General features: G+C 44.1%; 1 protein-coding gene across 5 annotated transcripts in view; it reads right to left on the bottom strand.

The window, feature by feature from the left end:
• Positions 1–737: 737 nt before the first annotated feature.
• ptprea (protein tyrosine phosphatase receptor type Ea) overlaps positions 738–20,371 on the bottom strand; it is a 58,695-nt gene continuing 39,061 nt past the window's right edge. For 3 of the 5 annotated variants that reach the window (XM_008285512.1, XM_008285514.1, XM_008285513.1), the window contains exons 3-21: positions 15,353–15,430; positions 14,693–14,789; positions 14,111–14,184; positions 12,341–12,477; positions 11,416–11,506; positions 10,878–10,954; positions 10,517–10,553; positions 10,308–10,405; positions 9,551–9,670; positions 9,234–9,397; positions 8,798–8,933; positions 8,520–8,669; positions 6,255–6,348; positions 5,973–6,049; positions 5,735–5,869; positions 5,372–5,497; positions 3,809–3,960; positions 2,716–2,851; positions 738–2,592 (exon numbers count right to left, since the gene is read on the bottom strand). In XM_008285512.1, coding sequence (XP_008283734.1) covers positions 2,518–2,592; positions 2,716–2,851; positions 3,809–3,960; positions 5,372–5,497; positions 5,735–5,869; positions 5,973–6,049; positions 6,255–6,348; positions 8,520–8,669; positions 8,798–8,933; positions 9,234–9,397; positions 9,551–9,670; positions 10,308–10,405; positions 10,517–10,553; positions 10,878–10,954; positions 11,416–11,506; positions 12,341–12,477; positions 14,111–14,184; positions 14,693–14,789; positions 15,353–15,425 — 2,049 coding nt within the window. In that variant the 5' untranslated portion in view covers positions 15,426–15,430 and the 3' untranslated portion in view covers positions 738–2,517. Of the gene's footprint in view, positions 2,593–2,715; positions 2,852–3,808; positions 3,961–5,371; positions 5,498–5,734; positions 5,870–5,972; positions 6,050–6,254; positions 6,349–8,519; positions 8,670–8,797; positions 8,934–9,233; positions 9,398–9,550; positions 9,671–10,307; positions 10,406–10,516; positions 10,554–10,877; positions 10,955–11,415; positions 11,507–12,340; positions 12,478–14,110; positions 14,185–14,319; positions 14,480–14,692; positions 14,790–15,352; positions 15,431–20,371 lie in introns of those variants that run through there. The other 2 variants (XM_008285515.1, XM_008285516.1) reach the window with 2 other exon arrangements.

The raw sequence follows: 20,371 nt of genomic DNA, 5'->3' as shown, positions 1-20,371 counted from the left end.
GCTGATTTTTTTTGTTGTTGTCTCTTGAACACATCCTCGGTGGTTGTAAAAGAAAGTGATGACAGATGTGCCTGTTTGTTTTGGTCTGAGATGCTGGTTTTGCATCACAGAACCCTTTAGGATGTATGTATTTAGGTAGATGTTCTGTGTGTGAGCTCATGTGGAGCAGCTGGTTAGAATGGTAGCGAAGAGGTTGTGGGTTCTATTCTCATCTTTTATTTTCAAGACTTTTATTGTATTAATCGATTGGCCAGTCAGCAAAGAAATGGTCATTTTTAGCAAAATGCAGTGAGGAATTTCAGTTTTTTGGTATCATACGGAACATCCTAACGCTTTGGAATGTTGGTTGAACAAACGAAGACATGAAGACATCACCTTGAAGTCAGAAACAGGCTTCTTTTCACTCATTAGGGATGAAATTCAAACTAAGAAAACCACTGGCAGATTAAATGATAAGGAAAAGCCGCAGTGCTAATTTACATCTACAATAACCTGCTTTTCTCAGCGCTCCGTTCCGGTCAGGCTGTCACACTAAGTTCAAATGTGCTTCGCAGAGCGCTCGCAGTATTTTCTTCACATGTTTCGTATCCCACTGAGGACGCCCCGCTGTTCCTGACAAAGCCCATATCTGCAGTAGCTTGAGCTCTCCCCGGCGTCTCCCTCGGAGTTGAAACGAAACATAAGCTGTTGTTGCAAGCAAAGACATCAGAAGAAAACTTCCACTGACACCCAAAGCGTTTTCGTTTTTGGATGAATTTAATATTGCAACTTGCATTTCAAAGACATTGAAAGTCCAAAAAAAAGGGGGATAGACCACCCACAGAGAGAGCAAAGAGCTGCAGTTGGAACAGACCCTCCTCAATATTCTCAAAAAAGGACGGCATGGACAAGAAAAAGGAGTCGTGGGAAAATAGACTCGGGTTGTTCTGTTAAGTCCGTTTCTTCTTGTGCTGCACCTCACATCTCCCACAGACAGACACATGTAGCACACAAAACATGACCGATCACTTGACAGTTCCTTGCTGCTCAGCGACTTCCACAATGTTAGCACTTTGTCATGTAGTATTTACATACAGCATCAACAAAATTAATTAACGTTGGAGTACCAGATGGGTCAGAGTTACTACCTCAGAAGAAATGCACAGAAAAGCTGCTTAACATTCAGATACTTTCCAAAGAATGAAGCTACCACTAGACGTCTTTATGTGAAACATTCTGCTTCCTCTTTTTTTTTTTTTTTTTTTAACCACGGTGGTAAAACAAACCCATAAAACACAAAGTAACTGAACTGGATGGTATGGGGCGGTTGTTTTTGTTTTTTTTGTTTCTCTGGGGTTAAGCAGGCACTGAAGCACCACATTTGTGTATTGCGGTTTTTTGCCATTACAGGACTAATATTTCGCTTTTATTACTTTCCCGTGTGTGTTAACTGTGCGTCGTAAAATCCCATCGACTTCACTGCATTCGGTGAGCGCACTCAACCTTCTCTCAGGTTTCTTCACTCTGCCTTCGACTTGTTTCGTAGCTTAAAAAAGTACATATGGCACTAATTTGTGAAAAAATTTCTAATCTATGATACAAATAAAGCATTAAACATACTCTTCAATATTACAGGTTTCTTGGCAAAAGGCTTTAGTTATGTGCTTTTAAATGTGCAGTCATTTTAGCAAAATACTTTTTTGCTCTCTACAGACAAAAGGCAGACTGTAGTAACGTTACATCCAAGTTCAATGCATTTGCATACCACTTTTTGAGGTACAAAAGCAGTTTAATGGTCGTTCGTGACTCTGTGATACGTCTGACCGGGACACTTCTGCCTGAATCCTTAACGATAAATTAACCCCGTTATCACCACCTCTCAGCCCTCGTTGCATAACTTCATGTTCTCCGCATTATGGCTGAAATGATTCATTCGTTTTCTGACGATATTTCCATTGGAAAGAGTATCACATTCGTGATGGGCGTGTAGCTCGAGGACAATGAAAATCAGTTTCAATATCGCCTCTAATCTCAGAAGTCATCAATAAAGGAAATAACGTATGTTTACAATTAACAACAACAACAACAGAAAAAAAAAAAAAAACGAATCTTAACATTCCCGTCGCGGCCTCCGAACGCAAGAGAGGAATGTCATCGTCAATACATAAATACATTTACAATAACTACAACTTTTAAAAATATTATGTGGTCAATTCAAAATAACACTTAGATAAACATTTAAAGTACAATATTATACAACAGAACTGAAATCAGAGACCAACTTTGAAACAACACTTCATGACAAAGTAATTATCATACATGTTGTGAATATACATTATTAATCTAGCCTTTTTTTCCATTTACAGTTTCCATCCACTGACCGTACACCGTATATTACAGCGAGAGAGGAGCTTGAGTTAATGGTAGGACGAGTGCATAGCAAAATAGAAGATCATTTGACCGAGTTAAGGAAACACATAAAACTGACAAACCTGCTTTAGAAAACAACATTAAAAACCGTGTTTAAGGCAAATCTCATCATTTAAAATTGGCATAGTCTGAGAAAATGTCGACAAAGTCTTGTACCACCCTGTAGCAGAAGTCATATTGTTCCTGTGGGGAGGAAAAAACAAGACGGACACATTAGATTACCGCCTCGTCGAGCTAAAGCGAGCACATTTGTCACTTTTTTTTAGCGCTTTAGATTATTTAAGATGGATTTTCACTGATACTTACAACAGTTTGGACCATATGAGGCCTCTGCATACGTAAACTCTTCACAGTTTGGAACACGTCCAGCAGACCTTCTGCCTTGACTCGCTCCAAGATATTGCTCAGTGCAATGAACGTACCGGTTCGCCCTGCACCAGCACTGCAACGCACACAACAACAAAAACTTAATTCAAGAACGACCGGTTCTTGCAAGTACGTATGCAAAACACTGGAGCTGAGGTAACAACAGAAAAACAGTATACTAAACAGACACACCTCCGTGCAACATCAAGTCTATCAACTCAATGACTGCATCACTTCTGAGCTGTACAGCGAATACAAGCCCCACTGCAGGAACTCGGTTTAAAGTTGTTTAACATCTCTGATGCAGCCCCGTAGCATCACACTCCTGACTCCACGCTTCACTACCAGGATTATGCATTTATTACGGTCGTCCCGTGACTTTACAAGATCCTCTTCCTGACGCCAAACACACCGGACACATTTATCTTGGTCTCATCTGACCAAAGAATGTGCTCCTTATATTCTTCAGGCTTCTTTTTATGTCCTTATGGCAAAGTTTAATGTTGGATTTTCCTGTCAAAGAATTCTTCACAGTGTCTGAGCTGTCACAGAAACTCAGACTTCTATTGATAACATTTGTTCAAAACTAGATTGTGTAAGTATTGCACGGCCACTGCGACCGTGACGGCTCGGTCTGTACTTCCTGAGGACTGCAGCGACTGCGTTTTGACAGATTTTTAGTTGCTCACTGATCTGTTTGTACGTTCTTCTTTCAGTTTTTTCATCAGTTCTTTTCAATGTAGAGCCATGATGCTCTACATTTAAAAGAAAACTAAGAAAGCTCTGGTGTTGACAAGTCACTGTGTCACCATGTTTAGGCTGACGGGGAGTCACAGCTGTACTCCACGGGGTTTCTAACTTGTGTGTCTGTGATGAGAGGTATAGGAGTTCTTACTTCAGGGCCTGTACTTTCAATAAAGTTTTTGTCTTTGATTGTTCGTAGCACTCAGGTTATAATCGTTAACTGACAATTCTAATGGGTGCACTCCACTTGTATACTGTATAAAGACCTGGACAGCAGCTTGACACCTACCTGCAGTGTACGACGATGGGATGGTTCCCAGACTGCTGCTGCTGTCTCTGCACTGAGGCGATGATGTCGATCATGCCTTTCCCCTCGGCCGGGATGCCGATCTCCGGCCAGCCGTGGAAGTGGAAGTGCCTGATCACCCTCGTCTGCTTCTCCTTCGAGAGGAAATGCACGGGCAGATGAGAGATCATAATACCTCTCAAATATGATTTATTAGAAGCAAATGAAAGCATAATGGCAGGTGCGACGTCACTGCAGGTTAAGTGTGTGGTAGATGAATGGCGAGCGGGTGCTGCTCCGGGAGGCAGGATTGCACTCGCGCGCCTCAGAGGGGTGATGTGGATCGAATGTAATGAAATATATGAGATGGGAGGCTCACACTATATAACCCTAAACACTTCCTGCCCACCTCCTGCAGTCAGGAGAGCTTTACGTACTCACTTGGGGTTTTTGCTCTGTTATGTTAGATCCTCTGTAGCTTTGCAAAGATCCAAAAAAATGCTTTTAACATTCATAAAACGCTGATGAGGTTTTGCATTTCACTACATTGAGGAACTCGGCTTGAACTTGCAGAGCAGAGCTTCTGTCTCCCCCTTCTGGCAGTGAGAGTAAACACACCTCTGACGCCTGTTTCTGACCCATGTATCGCCACTTTCCTTCTATCTGGAGCATCAGGAATTTTCCTCGGATGCTTTTTCCATCATAGGTTCCACCACACTCGTAGTCGCCGTAGCCTACTCCGTCTCTGTTGCCACGGTTACCCCCCCCCCCCCTTCAGCTCCGGCGAATCAATCATCGGTACTTGATGTAAAACAAATTGCTAGCGCAGCATGTGTCGCCTCAGGTACCGGATTTAAAACTCCGGCACGCCGAAAGATTTACGTGGCACTAAAAAGGCTTTAATGGCATCATGTGAGCGGGATTGGCTCGATGTAACGGATATCGATTTACATGTAAAAGTCTGGCTTTAAATTTAATGAAGAACAGGTTTCCGCCCGTATTTCTTCAAACGTTGGAGCTTGTAGCTACTTGAGACAAAGAGAAATGGAGGGAATTTGTATTTTCTTTCTTTTTTTATTGCTTATTAATCATCTCATGACTGCCTGAGTTATGCTGTGACCCTAAACCCTTGATTGGAAAACACTGCACAGCTGTGTGTACAGTCAACTGGTTCCATCACGGCCAGGTGAAGAAAATGTAAGAATGCAATATTTAATAATCAGGACTTCTGTACTGATTTTAGGTTGTTGTTCCTACAGTTTTGTCACTGCCTCACACATCCTTCAGTTAAGCAAATATCGAATTAAATGACATTATTAATAAATTAGACATTCTTTTACAGTGTTTGTATGAAAAAACCTGTTTTAAAGTAATCTCACAGGCCTCATCTCAATGTTTAGTAAAAAATTACACACTGCAAACAAATTATTCAGCGTCTCTTCGGAATATCTAAAATGAATAACATTAGGATGACAAATGAGTGTCTTTATGTGCTGCCGGTTGCTAATGAGGCTGTACGGCGGCACTACATTTGCCTGTGCGATAGCCAAAGGTTCATTTGCTTACCGGAACAAAGGTGAGTACCAAGTCTCGTAGGCTAAAGGTTTCACACAAGGTGTCTCCTTTCAGCTCTACTGTGTAATCCCCGTAGGTGACGGAGTCCTCTGTGGGCCAGTACTGGCAGCATTTGTCCTGCGAAAGCAAAGCATTTGTTCACTCACTGCCAGCAAGAAGCACCTTAAAATATAAAATGTAGACGTCTTAAACTAGTTCTGGCTGATATGAAATACAGCATAAACTCAGCATTAAAGTGCGTTTGCGTGACAAAGGCAAGAAATCAGCACAGAGACGCTTTATGTTGCACCGTTACAGAGGTTATTAAAGCCATCAGTCACAGCTCGCCAGCAGGGATCGGCTATCGTGGCGTACCTGCTCCCTCTCCTGGAGCTCGGTGAGCATGACAATGGAGTGACATTTCCACTCCCACACCATTCGCCAGAAATCCTCCACCGTGTGCTGCAGAGGCCCCTGTGTGGCAATGAAGTAGTCCTTCTGTCTGTAGCCCTGCATCACAGCCAAACACACGGCGCTTTAGGTTTACAATCCTGCACATTAATCAGGAGACTGATGCAGAAATGCAAGACTGAAGGTGATCAAATGTACTCACATCTATGAAAGATGCGTTGATGTAATCTGTGAACTCTTGACCTCTTCTCATGGAGAGAATAACTCTGTTGAAGTCGTCTGAAACGGGAATAAAAACACGTAGATCAGAGCAGCTCATGAACCTGTTCGGACTGTAAAAGCATCTCTGTGGGAAAAGTTATGCTGCAGAATTAGAAAAACGTTCATAGTTGCAGGCAATGTAATGTGGAGCGCAAAATTTGCCATGAGCTGATAAATGGGACAAGCATCCAATTAATTTTGCATGCTCCTCCGTCTCCCTTACATGGAATAATTTGCAGAACTCTGTTCTTCTTCATGTTGGCAGGCAGGTTCCCCGTCCTCATGTTCTCCTTCATTATTCGCATGTTGGTCAGTTTCTACGCAGGAATCAAGCAGGAAAAGTCAAAACGTTACAAATGTTCGCCGTCTGTTTGCTCACAAATACAAGCCGACCTGTTGATTATAAATCACGCCTGCACAGCATCTGTAGATAAAAGCTACCTCTGCATAGATAAAGCCTCGACTAGAAGGATGAGGTGTTCTATCGGTTCTGGCGTCTTCCTCAGCTCGGTTTACACACTGTGCTGTCACGATGCCTGTTTTCTAACTTAACTGGGTCAGCCTGAATCATCGGAGATAACAGCGCTGCTCCACCGTCTCACGTTTTCCTTCAGAGTTTAGTTATTTAGGACCCAAAACTAAGTTCTCTGCAAAAAAAAATGTGCCTTCAGACCTTCCTTGGAATTTTTGTAATTTCACCCTCCACAAAAACGTCGTACCTGGGAAGCTATTTTTAGGGTTGAATATTTCCAGAAATAAAACTCCCACAGCCATGTAAATTGGCCAGAATATTCTCATGTGGGTGGCATCGGGCCCCAGAAAGTTCCCGTAAATCTACCTATATATGGATGTATCCTTATTTCCTGCTAAAAATACAGCTTATTGTCAACATTTCACCTCATGTTTATCCCTCTAACTTCAGCAGAACTTGACACGAAGCAAGTACGGCGATCCGGGTTCCAGGTTTTTGCTATTTTGACAAGGCAGCATCACAAAAACTGGTGTGCAAAGGGACCCATTACATTCCATGTTGCTTTCATTAGTGACATATATGCTCTTCCAGGAACTTTCTGAGGCCCCATTATCACCCGTATTTGAAAATGGGTGTTTTTTTTCATTTTCAAGCTCCAATAATTAAGAAACTGGCCTCTGCTGGAAACCATTTCATAGCTCTGAAGATACAGAAGCCTAAATATGTCTTTAAGTTAAGACATGTTTTTTGTTTTTCTTTAAATTCAAAGCAGGTAGTTTCCCAGGTGTGATGTTTTTTGTTTTGGTTCTTCTTTCAGTTTTAAGTAGGTCATTTCCCAGGTGTGAAAAAAATAAGAAATTCTCAGAAATCAGCCAACATGTTTTATAGAACGTAGTATCTGGTCCCAATGATCACATCTATTAAGACTAAATAAAATCTGAGACGAGGCAGAAACATAACTCCTGAATTCTATCTGAACTGACTCATTACTTGTATCAGTAAGAACAACGAGGTGATTCAGGTAAGTGCTTTGTAACTCCATGCAGGTTTGTGTTATTTTGACTTTTCCTAAAGCTGATGTGCACGGAGCCCCATGAGGGTCACGGTGAGAGTTTTAGTATGAATTCTCTTCGCTTTCCTTTTCATCCACATGGATAATCATTGTGTTGCTCCAATAAACTGCCTGTTTGACGAAACACTCCACAGCTGATGCAATTGCGCTTACTGCTCAGTACTCAATTTTAAAGGGTGATCTGTGACAGCATCCAGCTGCTGGTTGTGAGCACAGCTGCAGCTGGTTATTGTTCGGACTTCAGCTGCTGCTGCGGCTCAACCTACGGAGCTACGGACGCGTCCAGCTGCTACTATTTGACCCAGCAGTGCTTTTTTTTTTGACAGATGGCTTTAGGTGTTTATTTAAAAGGTCAAGAATACAGTAGTTTCAAATCTCATCCAGTAAAACTGTCACTGTGCACATACAGCTCTCAGCATCGTCAGCAGCTGGATACTGTTGGAACATGGCCTTTTAAAATGCATCTAGTGAAGGGTCACGCTGCATGTTTTGCAGTGTTTGCACACTATTTCCTTAAGCAGGGCAGTGTATTAGAACTGGACTGGCCCCTACATACCAACTGTTCTTAGGGATCAGAAGGAATGTAAAGCACATTAGGAGCAAAGTTACTGAGAGGAAACACAAACGTAGTCCTTAAAAAAAAAGATCTCAGTTTGACCTTTAGGGGGCTCCACAGATCTGGTTCCGGAGGAGCGTCGTGTATGTAAAGACTGTAGATTCAAAAATATCTTGCAGCTACCTTTGCAACACATCTGTGGTTTGAGATGGCTTATTTTTAAGTTTTTATGAATATATCTAATAGGTTAAAGGACAATGAACAGGCAGGTTAGCTTCAGCCATTTCTACAGCTGGAATGAACTCGGGACAGCTGTAGCTTGGTGTGTAGTTGGCCTTATATTTCTGATCTTTTATTGGTCAGAATGTAAAATACTACGAGTTCTTGCCTTAAATTCCTCCTCCAGGCCAACCCGGTCACCAGTCGCAAAGGTGTTGTGCAGTTTGTGCAGATGTCCTTCCAGAGACGACACATCCAGCTCCGTGTCTCCATAGAGGTAGTATTCAAGCAGGGCCTGGTAGATGAATGAGTACTGCATCTGAGGTGAGAAAACGCACAGATGAACGCACGCACACATGCTGTTGATTTGAGGGAACAACAATTCACAACATCCGCAAACCAGCCGAGCGCTGGTGTAACGTCATGTGGCCGCCGTCTCCGACTCACATCTGTCTGGATGAGCTGCGAGCGCTGCTCTCGTATCTTGGAGACGAAGCCAAACACATCAACTTTCTGCTCAGCGTGCATCATGTCGATCATGCCGTCGATGACTATGAAGGTTCCGGTCCTCCCGACACCAGCGCTGGAGAGGACACAACACAGACCGCACATTGATTAGACGCCAATCCTCAGCTGACGCTTACGTGTTAAAAAACAACAGGAGGGGAAACAAAGGGACATCTGTGCTTGTAAACACGTGTATCGCTAGTCACTCAAAATGTTCCCAGACTTCCAGGCCCCAGACACAAAAAGGAAATATTCAAGTGTAAATATTTTTTGCATCTCCATAGAAATAAATTAGGTAATTAAAGCCATTGAAAGTTCATTCTAAAAACGTCTGTATCCAAGTAAACAACGTGATGTACACAGAGCTTTCTGGTACCTGCAGTGGACGACGATTGGTCCAGCGAAGGGTGGATTCACTGTCTTGACCTTTTTGAGGAACTTGAGCATGCCGATGGGGGAGAAAGGGACTCCGAAGTCGGGCCAGCTGGTGAAGTGGAGCTGGGTGACGAGACGCGGAGTCTTAGCAGCATCACTGGCCTGCTGCAGCACAAAAGTATGATTAGTGTACAGAATAAAGAACTGCTAGAAAGAGACACAAACAAAGGGAGACAAAAAAACAAATCTGTAGTGAGTTTGGTGTAAGAATGTAGAGCTTCTTACGATTTGAATGCAAACTACTCGAGTGATGCTTACATATTGCACGCAGAACTTGCGTATGGTGTAGTCCACCAGGACGGTGAAGTCTTCCACCGCCACCCTCACGTTCCCATACGTCCAGCAGCCCTGATCTGGCCAGTACTGGTAACACTTGTCCTGCAGGGAGATAAAAGCATCACCTTTAAAAGCAGCTGCTCCTCTCCAACATGTTCAAGGACTCTCTTTTACAATGACAAATTAGCCCACACGCATGACTTCAGCAGAAGTGAGCTTCAATAAAGGCCCACGAGCTTCAATTTCACAGCCAGTCAGTCCAGATTAGCGTAAGTGACAGAGGTGAAAGCACTCAATATCCAACTTCGCTGGGTGATTATGACGCCGCCTTGGAGGACTTTATCACACATTATGTAGCCATTGATTTCAAGCCGTCCACGCGCTGATTTAAATCTTCGCCGATTCTCTCCTTATTGATCGTCTCAGCTGTTTTCCCGCTCAGCCAAGGAGCTCCGGTTCGCAACGTGAGCGGTGCAATTATTGAAGAAAAACAGACGTCAGAGGAGAGATTACAGGTGTGAAATGAATTGTTTCAATGATCCTCCATATCATCACCTCTGACCAGAACCAATGACTTTTTTTCAATGCTCCATTAAGCTCTACGGGGAAAATCAGACTTTTATTTATTTATTTTTTATTCCGAACCCTGTAGCTGCGATAGAGTCTTCCTGGAGGGGAGCTTCTCATGCACAGGACTGGAGAAACATCTAAGACATAAACAACGCTGAGAATCACTCACTTCTTTTCTTTCTTTCAGATTTGTCAGCATGACAACAGTTGCTACTTTCTGCTCCCATATCATCCTCCAGAAATCTGCTACGGTGTCTTCTTTTGGACCTGAGAGACAAAAAAAAAAAGTAGATTTAATGATTTATGTAAGTGAAAAAATCAAGGTATAAACAGAGTTATGCAAGTTGTTTTTTTTTTTCTAAATGCACTGCAGCTCACCTTGTGCTGCTATGAATTTGTTCTTTTCCGTGTAACCCTGGCAGCAGAGAACAGAAACATACAGCTTTAGAACAGCTAATAAAAGCTCCTCTGGTGTTTTTGTACGTCGAGAATGAAAGCACCTTCAGCTGGAAGCCAACACGCGTGAAAAGTCGCTGTGAAAAACGGTGAAGTTTGAACGTCTCTAACTTCAGCAAACTTAATGACTGTTACGCAACTGACTCGCTACAGAAAAAAAAAACTCTGCAGCAGAACATTTTTAAGAAATTAAGACAGCATTTGCTATCCCGGTACAGTTAAGTGTTTTACAAATGAATGCACAAGCGTCATCAAAAACAGTGGAAAATAAAGCAAGACTCACATCGATGTAAGACGCATTCACATAGTCTGAACAGGGATTTCCATCCAGCTGAGTCAACACCACTCTGGAATGATCATCTGTTAGTGAAAATAGCAGGGTAGAGTTTAGAGGGTAACGCTAATACTGCACAAGCAGAACAGAGCGCATTAAACAAACAGTTTGGTCTTTTGGGGAAAATGTGCTTATTTGCATTCTTGCAGGGAGCTGGATGGGAAGATCAATGCCACACCTGTCGGTACACTTGCATAGCTTATCTTAGCCGTGGCGTTATTTTGTGTAGAAGTCTTTTCATGCAACTCTCAGCGTCAAACTACTCCTCATGTGTAAGTTGAAGGGCAGGTAATAAATGTACACGGTCACAAAGGGAAAGACCGGCGAGGAAACTCTCAGAATAGACGTGCTTCATTATGAATGAATGCTGGAGCTGTTGTGGACAATCTACTGTATCTAGGAACTAACGAGGACGGACACGTGCACAAACAGGAAGCTTTAGGTGTGACTCCATAGAAACACTGAGCCGAGCAGAAAGTTCGCTCACAGGGAAGGATGTTGGGGTATCTGTTCTTCTCCTTGTTTTCATCCTTGTTGGCCTCCTCGTACGTCCCGTGGGCATTACCTCCTGGCAAGGACTGCAAAACAAAATTGCAAAGTTTAAACGTAGCCCCCACACACATGCTGAAAAACGGTCCGTCAGCAGCAGCAGCAGCAGCTCATAGCCGACGCATTGTGCTCTGCAGTACGTAGGGCTTTGTTCAGCCTCGATGTAGGCACTTCCTCTGCTACCTACAGTAAACAGTCCTCCATTAAAGTTCGACTTCCTCTGTCTGCGCTGACAAACCGTCTGAATAAAATCACACGTTAATGCGTTACATTCATTATGAGTCACGCTATACTTTGACTCAGATCCTCAATCAGAGACACAAAAAGGCACGAGGGGGCTTTTATCGTGCACTATGGCCGTGTACATTGACAGTATGTGTCACGGATAATGTGACACACAGCCCCCTGTAGTTTTTCCTTCATAAAAATACATGCATAAGTCACAGTTTGAATATCTTGCTCTCTCATTAACACACAGCTTGTGGGAAACCCCTTTAAGTCCAAATATGGATGTGTTGGAGGGTTTGTTTTTTTTTTTGCTGCCGCTGCTGAAGGGTAGAAACACCTCCACCGAAAATAAATAACTCGCAGAGGTAAACACTGTGTTAAAAAGACGTCACGGATTAAACAGAAGTGGTAATTACACGGCGTTTCAAAAGAGTCCAAATCAACGTAGCCCGAAACCACGAGCAAAAAAAAACAACCTCAGCCGACCATTATTTGAGCAACCGTATAAATCACACAGGGCTCATGCACCACGATGACTCACGGACTCATCCCATGTAAACAACACTTGGAAGCACTTGAGCAGAACACAGCCTGTGTCTCAAACCTTCAGGAAGAAGAGAGAGTGGAGCGCTTACGTTGTACTCCTCCCTGAAGAGCTTGCCATCATCGGCCGAGCGGAGCCGGTACTCCTCCTCGAGGTGGTCGACTGGGATGGGGAAGTAGGTCTTGGAGGCTGAAGGGGATCTGGGCAGAAGGACCACCGTCTGTTGCTCTGTTGGGGGGAGAAAGCACCAACGGGTTCAGCAATCCGGCTGCACTCGCTCGGCGGTTTGGTTTAGTGTTTTGATTGTTTGTCGTGTCGGATGATTCGAGTATCAATTGGCTCAGTATTTAACTAATAGTTTAAATTAACATTGCAGTGATGTTTTTCTGGGTTAAATGACTAATTTGAATTATAAAAACTGTGGATTGGGTTTGAGTAGGAAAGCGGTTCCCAACCTTTTTTGTCAGACGTGCAGCGTTCATTTCACACTCTTACTATATCTCTGCTTTATATCACTAACTCCTTAACTTTCAGCTAAGTATCCACTGATTTTATCTGTTTAAAACACTCTCTTGCAAACCACTATTGCGCAATCTTCAAGTGTTTATGACTACAGAAGATATGCATTTATATATTTACTCAAATGTTACTCTAGCACGTCTGGTTGGGAATCACTGAATCAGCTCATTCACTTAATAAACAGCTCATCAAAACAACAACTTCACAATCTCGTGTTCTCCATCAGCTCAGGGATGTTTTTATAGGAGGGAGAAAAACAAAAGAGAATCCACTGATCACCAAACATCAACAGGTGTTAGAGAACCAAAGGAACCAGGGAGAAGCCACTTACAGCACCCCGTAGGTTTTTATTTTTTTTATCACCCTGACATCGTGTTAGCGCTGAAACTTTTGGGAAACAGAGGTCGGAAAACGTGCCGAGAGAGTGTTAGTAAGATCCCGATACCGCCACCCTGTATACCTGACCTGGTGGCACAACGGTGTATAAGGACTCAGTGCTGTATCCCAGCTCTAAAACACAATATACACACAGCAAATACACACAGAGGCAGAGTCAGAGGGCAGAACAACTGTGAGTTAAAAAATAGCATTAGATTGATGTTTGATAGCACATGTGTCACTTCTGGTTTCAGGTTTAGCAACGACAAAGGTAACATAAATAGAATATAACTCAATCCAACCAGTGGATCTTTCCACATGATGCGTAAAATGTCACTGAATTAAGATTTAACACAAAATCATCCTCTTAATATGAAAACATGTCGTGTTTACAACTTCCTAATCAGCAGCTCAGCACAGCTTAGTGTTTCTTTGCAGCTATTTGTGGGTGTGCTGCGCGTTTCCCAGCCATAAATCCCAGTTATGCTTCCCATGCACGGGAACACGACCTGCTCCGTTCATTCCTTTGTAATGTCAGATAAGAAAATACTTCCTAGAGAACATTCGCAGAAGCTCAACGCGAACCGTTTCCTGTAAATCAGACCGGCCCGTTGTGAAACTTCACACGGCTCGGCTCCTCACCGAAAAGGATGCGACTCGAAGCTCGTGTGACAAGTCGCATTAATCTATACGCAGGTTATTTTTTACACCAACTAAAGATGCGGTATCAAAAACGCGAGAAGAAGGAGGTGAAGGGAGCACGCAGCTCAACCACAGGAAGTGTCGCGCAACCACAAGGCAACGGTGGGACAAATTACAGTTACAAATATAAAACTTCTTACTGTCACTTCACCTCTTTCGTTGCGTCTACTTTTCCGTTTGTCTCCTCTTTCAAACACCAGCTTGTCTGTTTCTCACAATCTGTCTCACTGTTTTCTAACAATGTGCAGTTTCACAACGTTACCTTGTTCTTCCAGGATGCCATTTGGTATCTTCTTGTCAACTGTCGTGACGACTGCTTTCCTCTGGTTTTTTAACCTGCGAGGGGGAAACGTACAGCAAAATGAGAACGACAGAGTGGCGTCAATTTAACATGTCATCATCTCTCATCTATCACTTGGAGCTAAAAAAAAATTACACAATCTTTGTAACCATGAACGAAAAACATCCTACCATCTGAAGCTTGAGAAGCTATTCTTTCTCATTAGCTGATGTCTTTTTAAAGCAGCGCCGCCGTCAGAATCGAGTACACAACTTGTTCTTGGCTCTCCTAAGCTGCCTGTGTGGCTCCGCTGTCACAGCCTGTTCTGTTCTCACTAAACGTGCGAGGGAGTCAGCTCGCAGCGCTTCCTGACTGGGCTCCGCCTCGGTGACTAAAGGAGGAAGTGTTTGTCACCCGGAGCTCTGCCCCCTGAGCCTGGCTCGCAGCCAGTCAGCGAGGGGCAAGAAGACGAGGAGGAGGAGGAGGAGGTGGTGGTGGTAGAGAGGAGGGGTGGGTGTAAAAAGGTGAGGCAAGTGGAGTCCCTGTGGGAGTGGGAGTCTTTACCTGAGGAAGTACCAGGCTAGCAGTGCGATGATGAGCAGCAGCAGGGACAGAACCAGCACAGTGGGGAGGATGTGGTTGCTGGGGGATGTAGCGTCTTCTGAGGAAGAAGGAGAGGCAGAGCCGGGGGTCAAGGAGCACCGCCAACAAAGAAGCAGGAAGAAGAGGGCAAGGCCGACAATATATATATACGTCCAATGTGTGCAAAATGTTCAGCTGTGTTGGAACCATGTTGCATGAGCTGATGGAGTAAACGCTCCTGTGTTCTCAGACCTGATTTAATAACTGGCTTCAGTAGTATTTTGTCTACAGAGATAAACATCAGCCTTTTTCACCCTGTCAGTATGTCTAACAGAAAATGAGAGGCTCCGTGAGAGGAGACCGAGCCGAGAGTCGGCGCACAAACAGCCAGCCATTAGCCGTGTTTATAAAGATGTACAATAAGCCGTAAATTACTGTCCAGGGCTGCCGAAGTTCATCGGGATCTGGTAATAACAAGGCTGTGGAAGAGGCTGTTATCAAGCAGACGCATGCACTGCAGAGGACACACAATAATCATATCTTAGGGAAAAGTGATGACTGCAGTGGGCAGGAATGGGATCTTGTTGCCGTCGCAAATTGTCCCGTCTCACATGTCGAGGTGCATGTGGAGGCCGTGCTTACCTTGTGTATGGTTGCCATTGCCGGTGGAATTGGATGTTGTTGTGGTTGCAACCAAAAACAGAAGTGGGACCATTGTGACTGCGGGAAAACAAAATGAAGACGGATATTAAATTTAGCGCCAGACATGTCTGCAAAACGCAGGATTCATGAGAACATGGCCGCCCGGATAACATCTCCATTCAGGGACCACAAAAGCCATTGACAGATCTGAGGCATATTTCTTTATTCGTGACCGCTGCTTTCAGGAATGTGCTCATCGGTGCAAAGTTCACGGCGACACAATGGAACAACACACTCATATCCTGGTCATTCATTAGCCCCGACACACAGCCTTAGGTGCACTGCTCCATACGGCCACACGGTGGCACAATGTTCCAATCTTTGAAAAACGAGGACGGCCTCGACGACATGCTTCCTCATCAGACCCATTGAGAAAAAAAATGCAAAGCTAACATCAACAAGGCCAGCGGGAAACGCTTCTTTCAATTCCTATTTTTAATTTATTTTAAAAGAAAAGGCTTTTATTTGTGGGTTAAGGTCACATGTACAACCAATTATTGCATCCAGCTATATGCAGCTACCCTGATAAAGCTCATGCGTTTATTCGATTGAGGTTAAAATATTTGGTGAACTCCACTGATTGAGCTCACGACAGCTGTTTTCCTTCAGCTGTTTTCAGGGCGGTGCTCCAACCACGTGATTTCCTGGATTTTGCATGCGTACGGTTTTAGAGCACACGCACCAAGCAGCAAGAGCACTACACATCATCTGACATCGATCTTCAATGGAGCGCTTAAGCCGGGCTAAACTGTATGCATTAGATCATGAGGAGCAAAATCTAGGGCCAAGAGGCTTAACACCTTCCCCCCTCCTTCGCTTTGATAGCATCATCCCGACGCAAACATTCACATGCACGGCAGGGCCAGCACCCACAGCACCGACAGCCTCGTCCGGGCCTCCTCCACACGGCGACATCCAGGAGTCTCGGCCCAGCGACTCCGATCATTCCCCCGTTTTCCTCCGGCAGAAGAATGCAGGAGGAGTTGAGGATAAAGGAGCGTTCAGATCGATGCTTGTGTTTGAGCATTCAGACTGGGATTCACATCACATTGATTTAAGCACCTCTTTTCTTTTTTAAAGCTGCTGCTAAGATTTAAAAACCAATAAGCCTTGAGATGTTTGCAGCTATAAAGGCTTTTTTTTTTTCCCTCCCCCTCCTCCTCTCACCGACGCACTCCAAAAAAAGTTGGATTTTCAGCAAAGTGCACCAAAACAGAGCTGCTATCACACCATAAATGAAGCAGAGCAGAGTGCGCTTTCCCTCCCCAAGGCTGCAGGTGTGTGTGTGTGTGTGTGTGTGTGCTTTGCAGCTGCAGTGAATAGAAAGCCCGGGCCAAGTGCATAGTCAATGAAGACACTGTGTTGAAGCCTCCACGCTGTGCCGCAGTGTCCTGTAATGTGTCCAGGCAGGACACCGGAGGAATGTGGAGGCAGCAGAGCAGAGGCAGCGACTGCAGCAGCGGCGGGCGGAGAGAGAGCGAGCAGAAGGTCCAGGTCAATAATATTTCCTGGAGCGATTAATAAACCCTGACATGTCAAGCCCCTGCTCTGTGGAGAAGACTGATGAGAGAATTCTAATGAGAGCGGAGGATAGAGGATAGAGGAGGAGGAGGAGGAGGAGCGCTTCTTCCCCTCCCTCCTCTTCTTTAAGGCATTCTCTGCAAATGTCACAAGCTTGGATGAGGGGGAGGTTATCGAGCTGAGTGTGTACAGTGTGTGTGAATCCTTAGGGTTAGGGTTTTTTGTGAAGTACATTCGTTTGGCGCCATGCGGGACTTTCCACTCCACTGAATTTTTATGTATCCTGTTTCTGTTTGTTTGCGTGTACGGTGGCTCAGCGGGGACAGCGCTCCCAGCTCGCCCTCAGGCTGTGTCTTGCGGTTAAGTGTGGCTGCTTCTTGTAAGCGTCTTCCTCCTCTCCTGTCATGTTTTAGCCTCCAACCCCCCGTGCGGCTCGGCTGCTCCTGTGGGACGGCGGGCTGTTCGACTCCTGCTTCCCAGCTTGTCCCGTCTTGTCACTGCAGCGGCCTCCTGCCTGACCTCGTCAGCCTCTCCGAGGAGATCCCAACTTCCTTTCCGCTGTTTTTCTGCGGAACTGTCCCTCGCATAACTATAAATAACACTGCGTCCTATTACTCTGGGTATCTAATCTCTCTTTTTTTTCCCCCCTCCTTTATTTCTCCACACTCAGCACAAACCAGCTAAGACCACAAGTCTCTAATTAGACTATCGCTATTCGTCATCGTTTAGCTCGGGTCACTCTCTGGTCAAACAGCTATCATCACATTGTGTGCGCTCTCATCTGTGTATTGTCCTTTTTCCATTTAGCACTCAGCGGCCAGTCACCAACCATTAGCCACAATGAAAATAGGTCATGGGAGATGTCAGCCCGGGGGAACTTCTAAGATGTCCTTATTTTCCGGTAGGAGACATTTGCGAGTAGCTTCAAGTTCATTGTCTTGGTCGGCTGGATGGGCCGTTATTTCAGCGGTACGTGTCACCCAGAGAGTTCGTTAAGCGTTATCCCGGGCTGCCGAGCGAGGGGCCTCAGCTGTAGCAACAGGAACTACACTCACACAGACTGAATGTTAAGAATGAGATTAATCACCTAAACCACCGCAAAATTAGTCACACGCTTTATATACACCACATTTGTACCTAATGGGAATATTTTCCAAGTCACATGCTCATGTGTGCATTGAATGAGATGTTGGGCGACACATTAAAGTTTTCAGCCAGACAACCGGCGATGGGAATATTTTAAAAACTCCTGAAACCGAGCAAGTGTCAGGAGTTTGCAGGAGCTTTGCTTTGTGAACGAATGAAATCAGTGCAACAGGTAGTTCATGACGTCGCCCAACTTAAAAAACAAACTAACTGCTGTTTTCATTGTTGATTTTTTTTCCCCTCACATAGTTGCTTGATCTATAAAATATTAGAAAACGGTCAAAAAATTCCATCAGTGTTCCCCAAAGGCCCAGGTGACATCCTCAAACCTCCTGTTATGTTCCAAACCTTAACAAAAATAGGAAGTTTTGTCCTAAAAGATCAGAACTTTGGATGATGCTGACTTGATTTGTCCACCTCGAGCTGAAATTGGCTCCTCTAAGATAATGAGTAACATCACAGTGACTGATTACTAGTTTTAAAAAGGCTGTAATAGATAAATAATAGTAGAGAGATGACTTAAAGGTGAAAGTCAAAGTGTCCCACATGAAAATGTTGTATATGTTGCGTTTATGTTAAAAAAAAAAAGGAAATAATTAAAAAAAAAATACAGTTAATAAGTCAGATTTATTTTAACTCTCAGATGTTAATATTGGAATCCTAAAATACCAGCTCCATTATAATTAAAATCCATTTTGTACTGATTATTGTTTTTGTGTGCTAATTGGTAAGAAAAAAAATTATCAACATTACATCTTCTTTTTTTTTGTATCAGCAAGCAAAGTGTAATTAAAAACACAAAGATAACACAAACTAATTCACGTCCTGGAAGTCCAACTGTCTATTTTTATTTTATTTTTTTCTTTTACATCTATCCTGTATAACTGACGTGTAAATGACACATCCAGAGTCTGTGTTTGTCTCAACAGGAGAAATATTATTAATCAGATTTTTTACTGTTGTGATTTTGCCCCTAATCAGTCAGAAAGTCATTTTTTCCATCTACACATTGGAGACGGTGAACTTGTTCTAATTATTTCATGTACTTGCATAAACCAGAACCATTTCGATGTGTAAGTACGAGCTAGAAAACAGCCTTCTGCACAGCACAGCAAGTCAAGGTCCAACTGTTTGCAGTGTTCTAACCTTCCTCTGTAGTGGCACTGTGGCAAACAGCAGTGGAACCTGAAGAATGCGTTGTTTTGTTTGCATTTGTCACATCAGATTATACACTAAACCCGACTCCCGCCACGGCACCGAGGCCTGTTGCTTCCGTCCTACTGTACACGCCGACACCTCAGCTCGCTGTTGTTTGCTCGCGGAGACCTCCAGCACCTGGTATGCACACAGCGTGAGTCACGGCTCTGTCTCCGCTGATTACAACCTGCCCCCTCTGAATACCTGCACAGCTCACGGCACGCAAAGCAAAAAAATGCGGACGCCTATCAGCACGTCACACTACGCGGAAAGAGGCAACGGAGAATACGAGCAGGCCTCTGCAAGGCTCGTCTTAACTCACTCCGAAGGCAATGTGGGAATTCTGACTCATGGAGAATCTGGTCTCAAATCAAACGGCTGATAAATGTTTTTTTCCTGACAGCGTTTTGTTTTGGAAGATGAGCTAGTCCTCTCTGTGGAGTTGTGTTTTTCTTGTGGTGTGCTTCCCCACTCTGTCATTCCTTCAGTCTGGGTTTAAAAAAAACACACACACACACAAGTAAAAAAACAACACAGGAGTGACATAATGATACCCTCGCAGCTCTCCGCCATTGTCTCGCTAATGAGCCCGAGGAGTCTAAGCATCAGAAAGGACAAGCTTGTTACAATTAGAAGATAAGACGTAGGAATGGGCTGTCGTCGCCTCTTGACAGGAAACGCGGTGTTCCTGCGCTGTCACTTCCACTGAGTGCGGTTTCTCTGGGCACAGAGTCTCTCTGTCCCTTCACATACATCAGCTGGGGAATTTGGAAAATGGGTTGTGGGTGCAGGGGCGATGTGACAGGGCGAGCAGGCGGGAGGTACATTGTGTCCTCAGAGCAAGAAAAAAAAAAAACATGTCAGAGTGTTTACCCTTTGGGCCACGAGTATTTTATAACCGAAACCTGCAAGATGGCTTGTTAGAGGGAAAACAACCGGTAACCCGAGGCCTTCACTGCAGCGCTGACACCTTTGTGTTCGTGTCCTAAACGGATCGGATCTTTATTAATGTGATGCATGCTGTGCTTCTGATGTGCGATCAGACACAGGTCATTCTACATGCTGTGTGGTTTTTAAAAGGAATGAGTCAACATT

Source organism: Stegastes partitus, unplaced genomic scaffold (genome assembly GCF_000690725.1).
Source record: "Stegastes partitus isolate 25-593 unplaced genomic scaffold, Stegastes_partitus-1.0.2 Scaffold405, whole genome shotgun sequence".
Lineage (NCBI taxonomy): Eukaryota > Metazoa > Chordata > Actinopteri > Pomacentridae > Stegastes > Stegastes partitus.
This window is presented reverse-complemented; position numbering and strand designations above follow the sequence as displayed.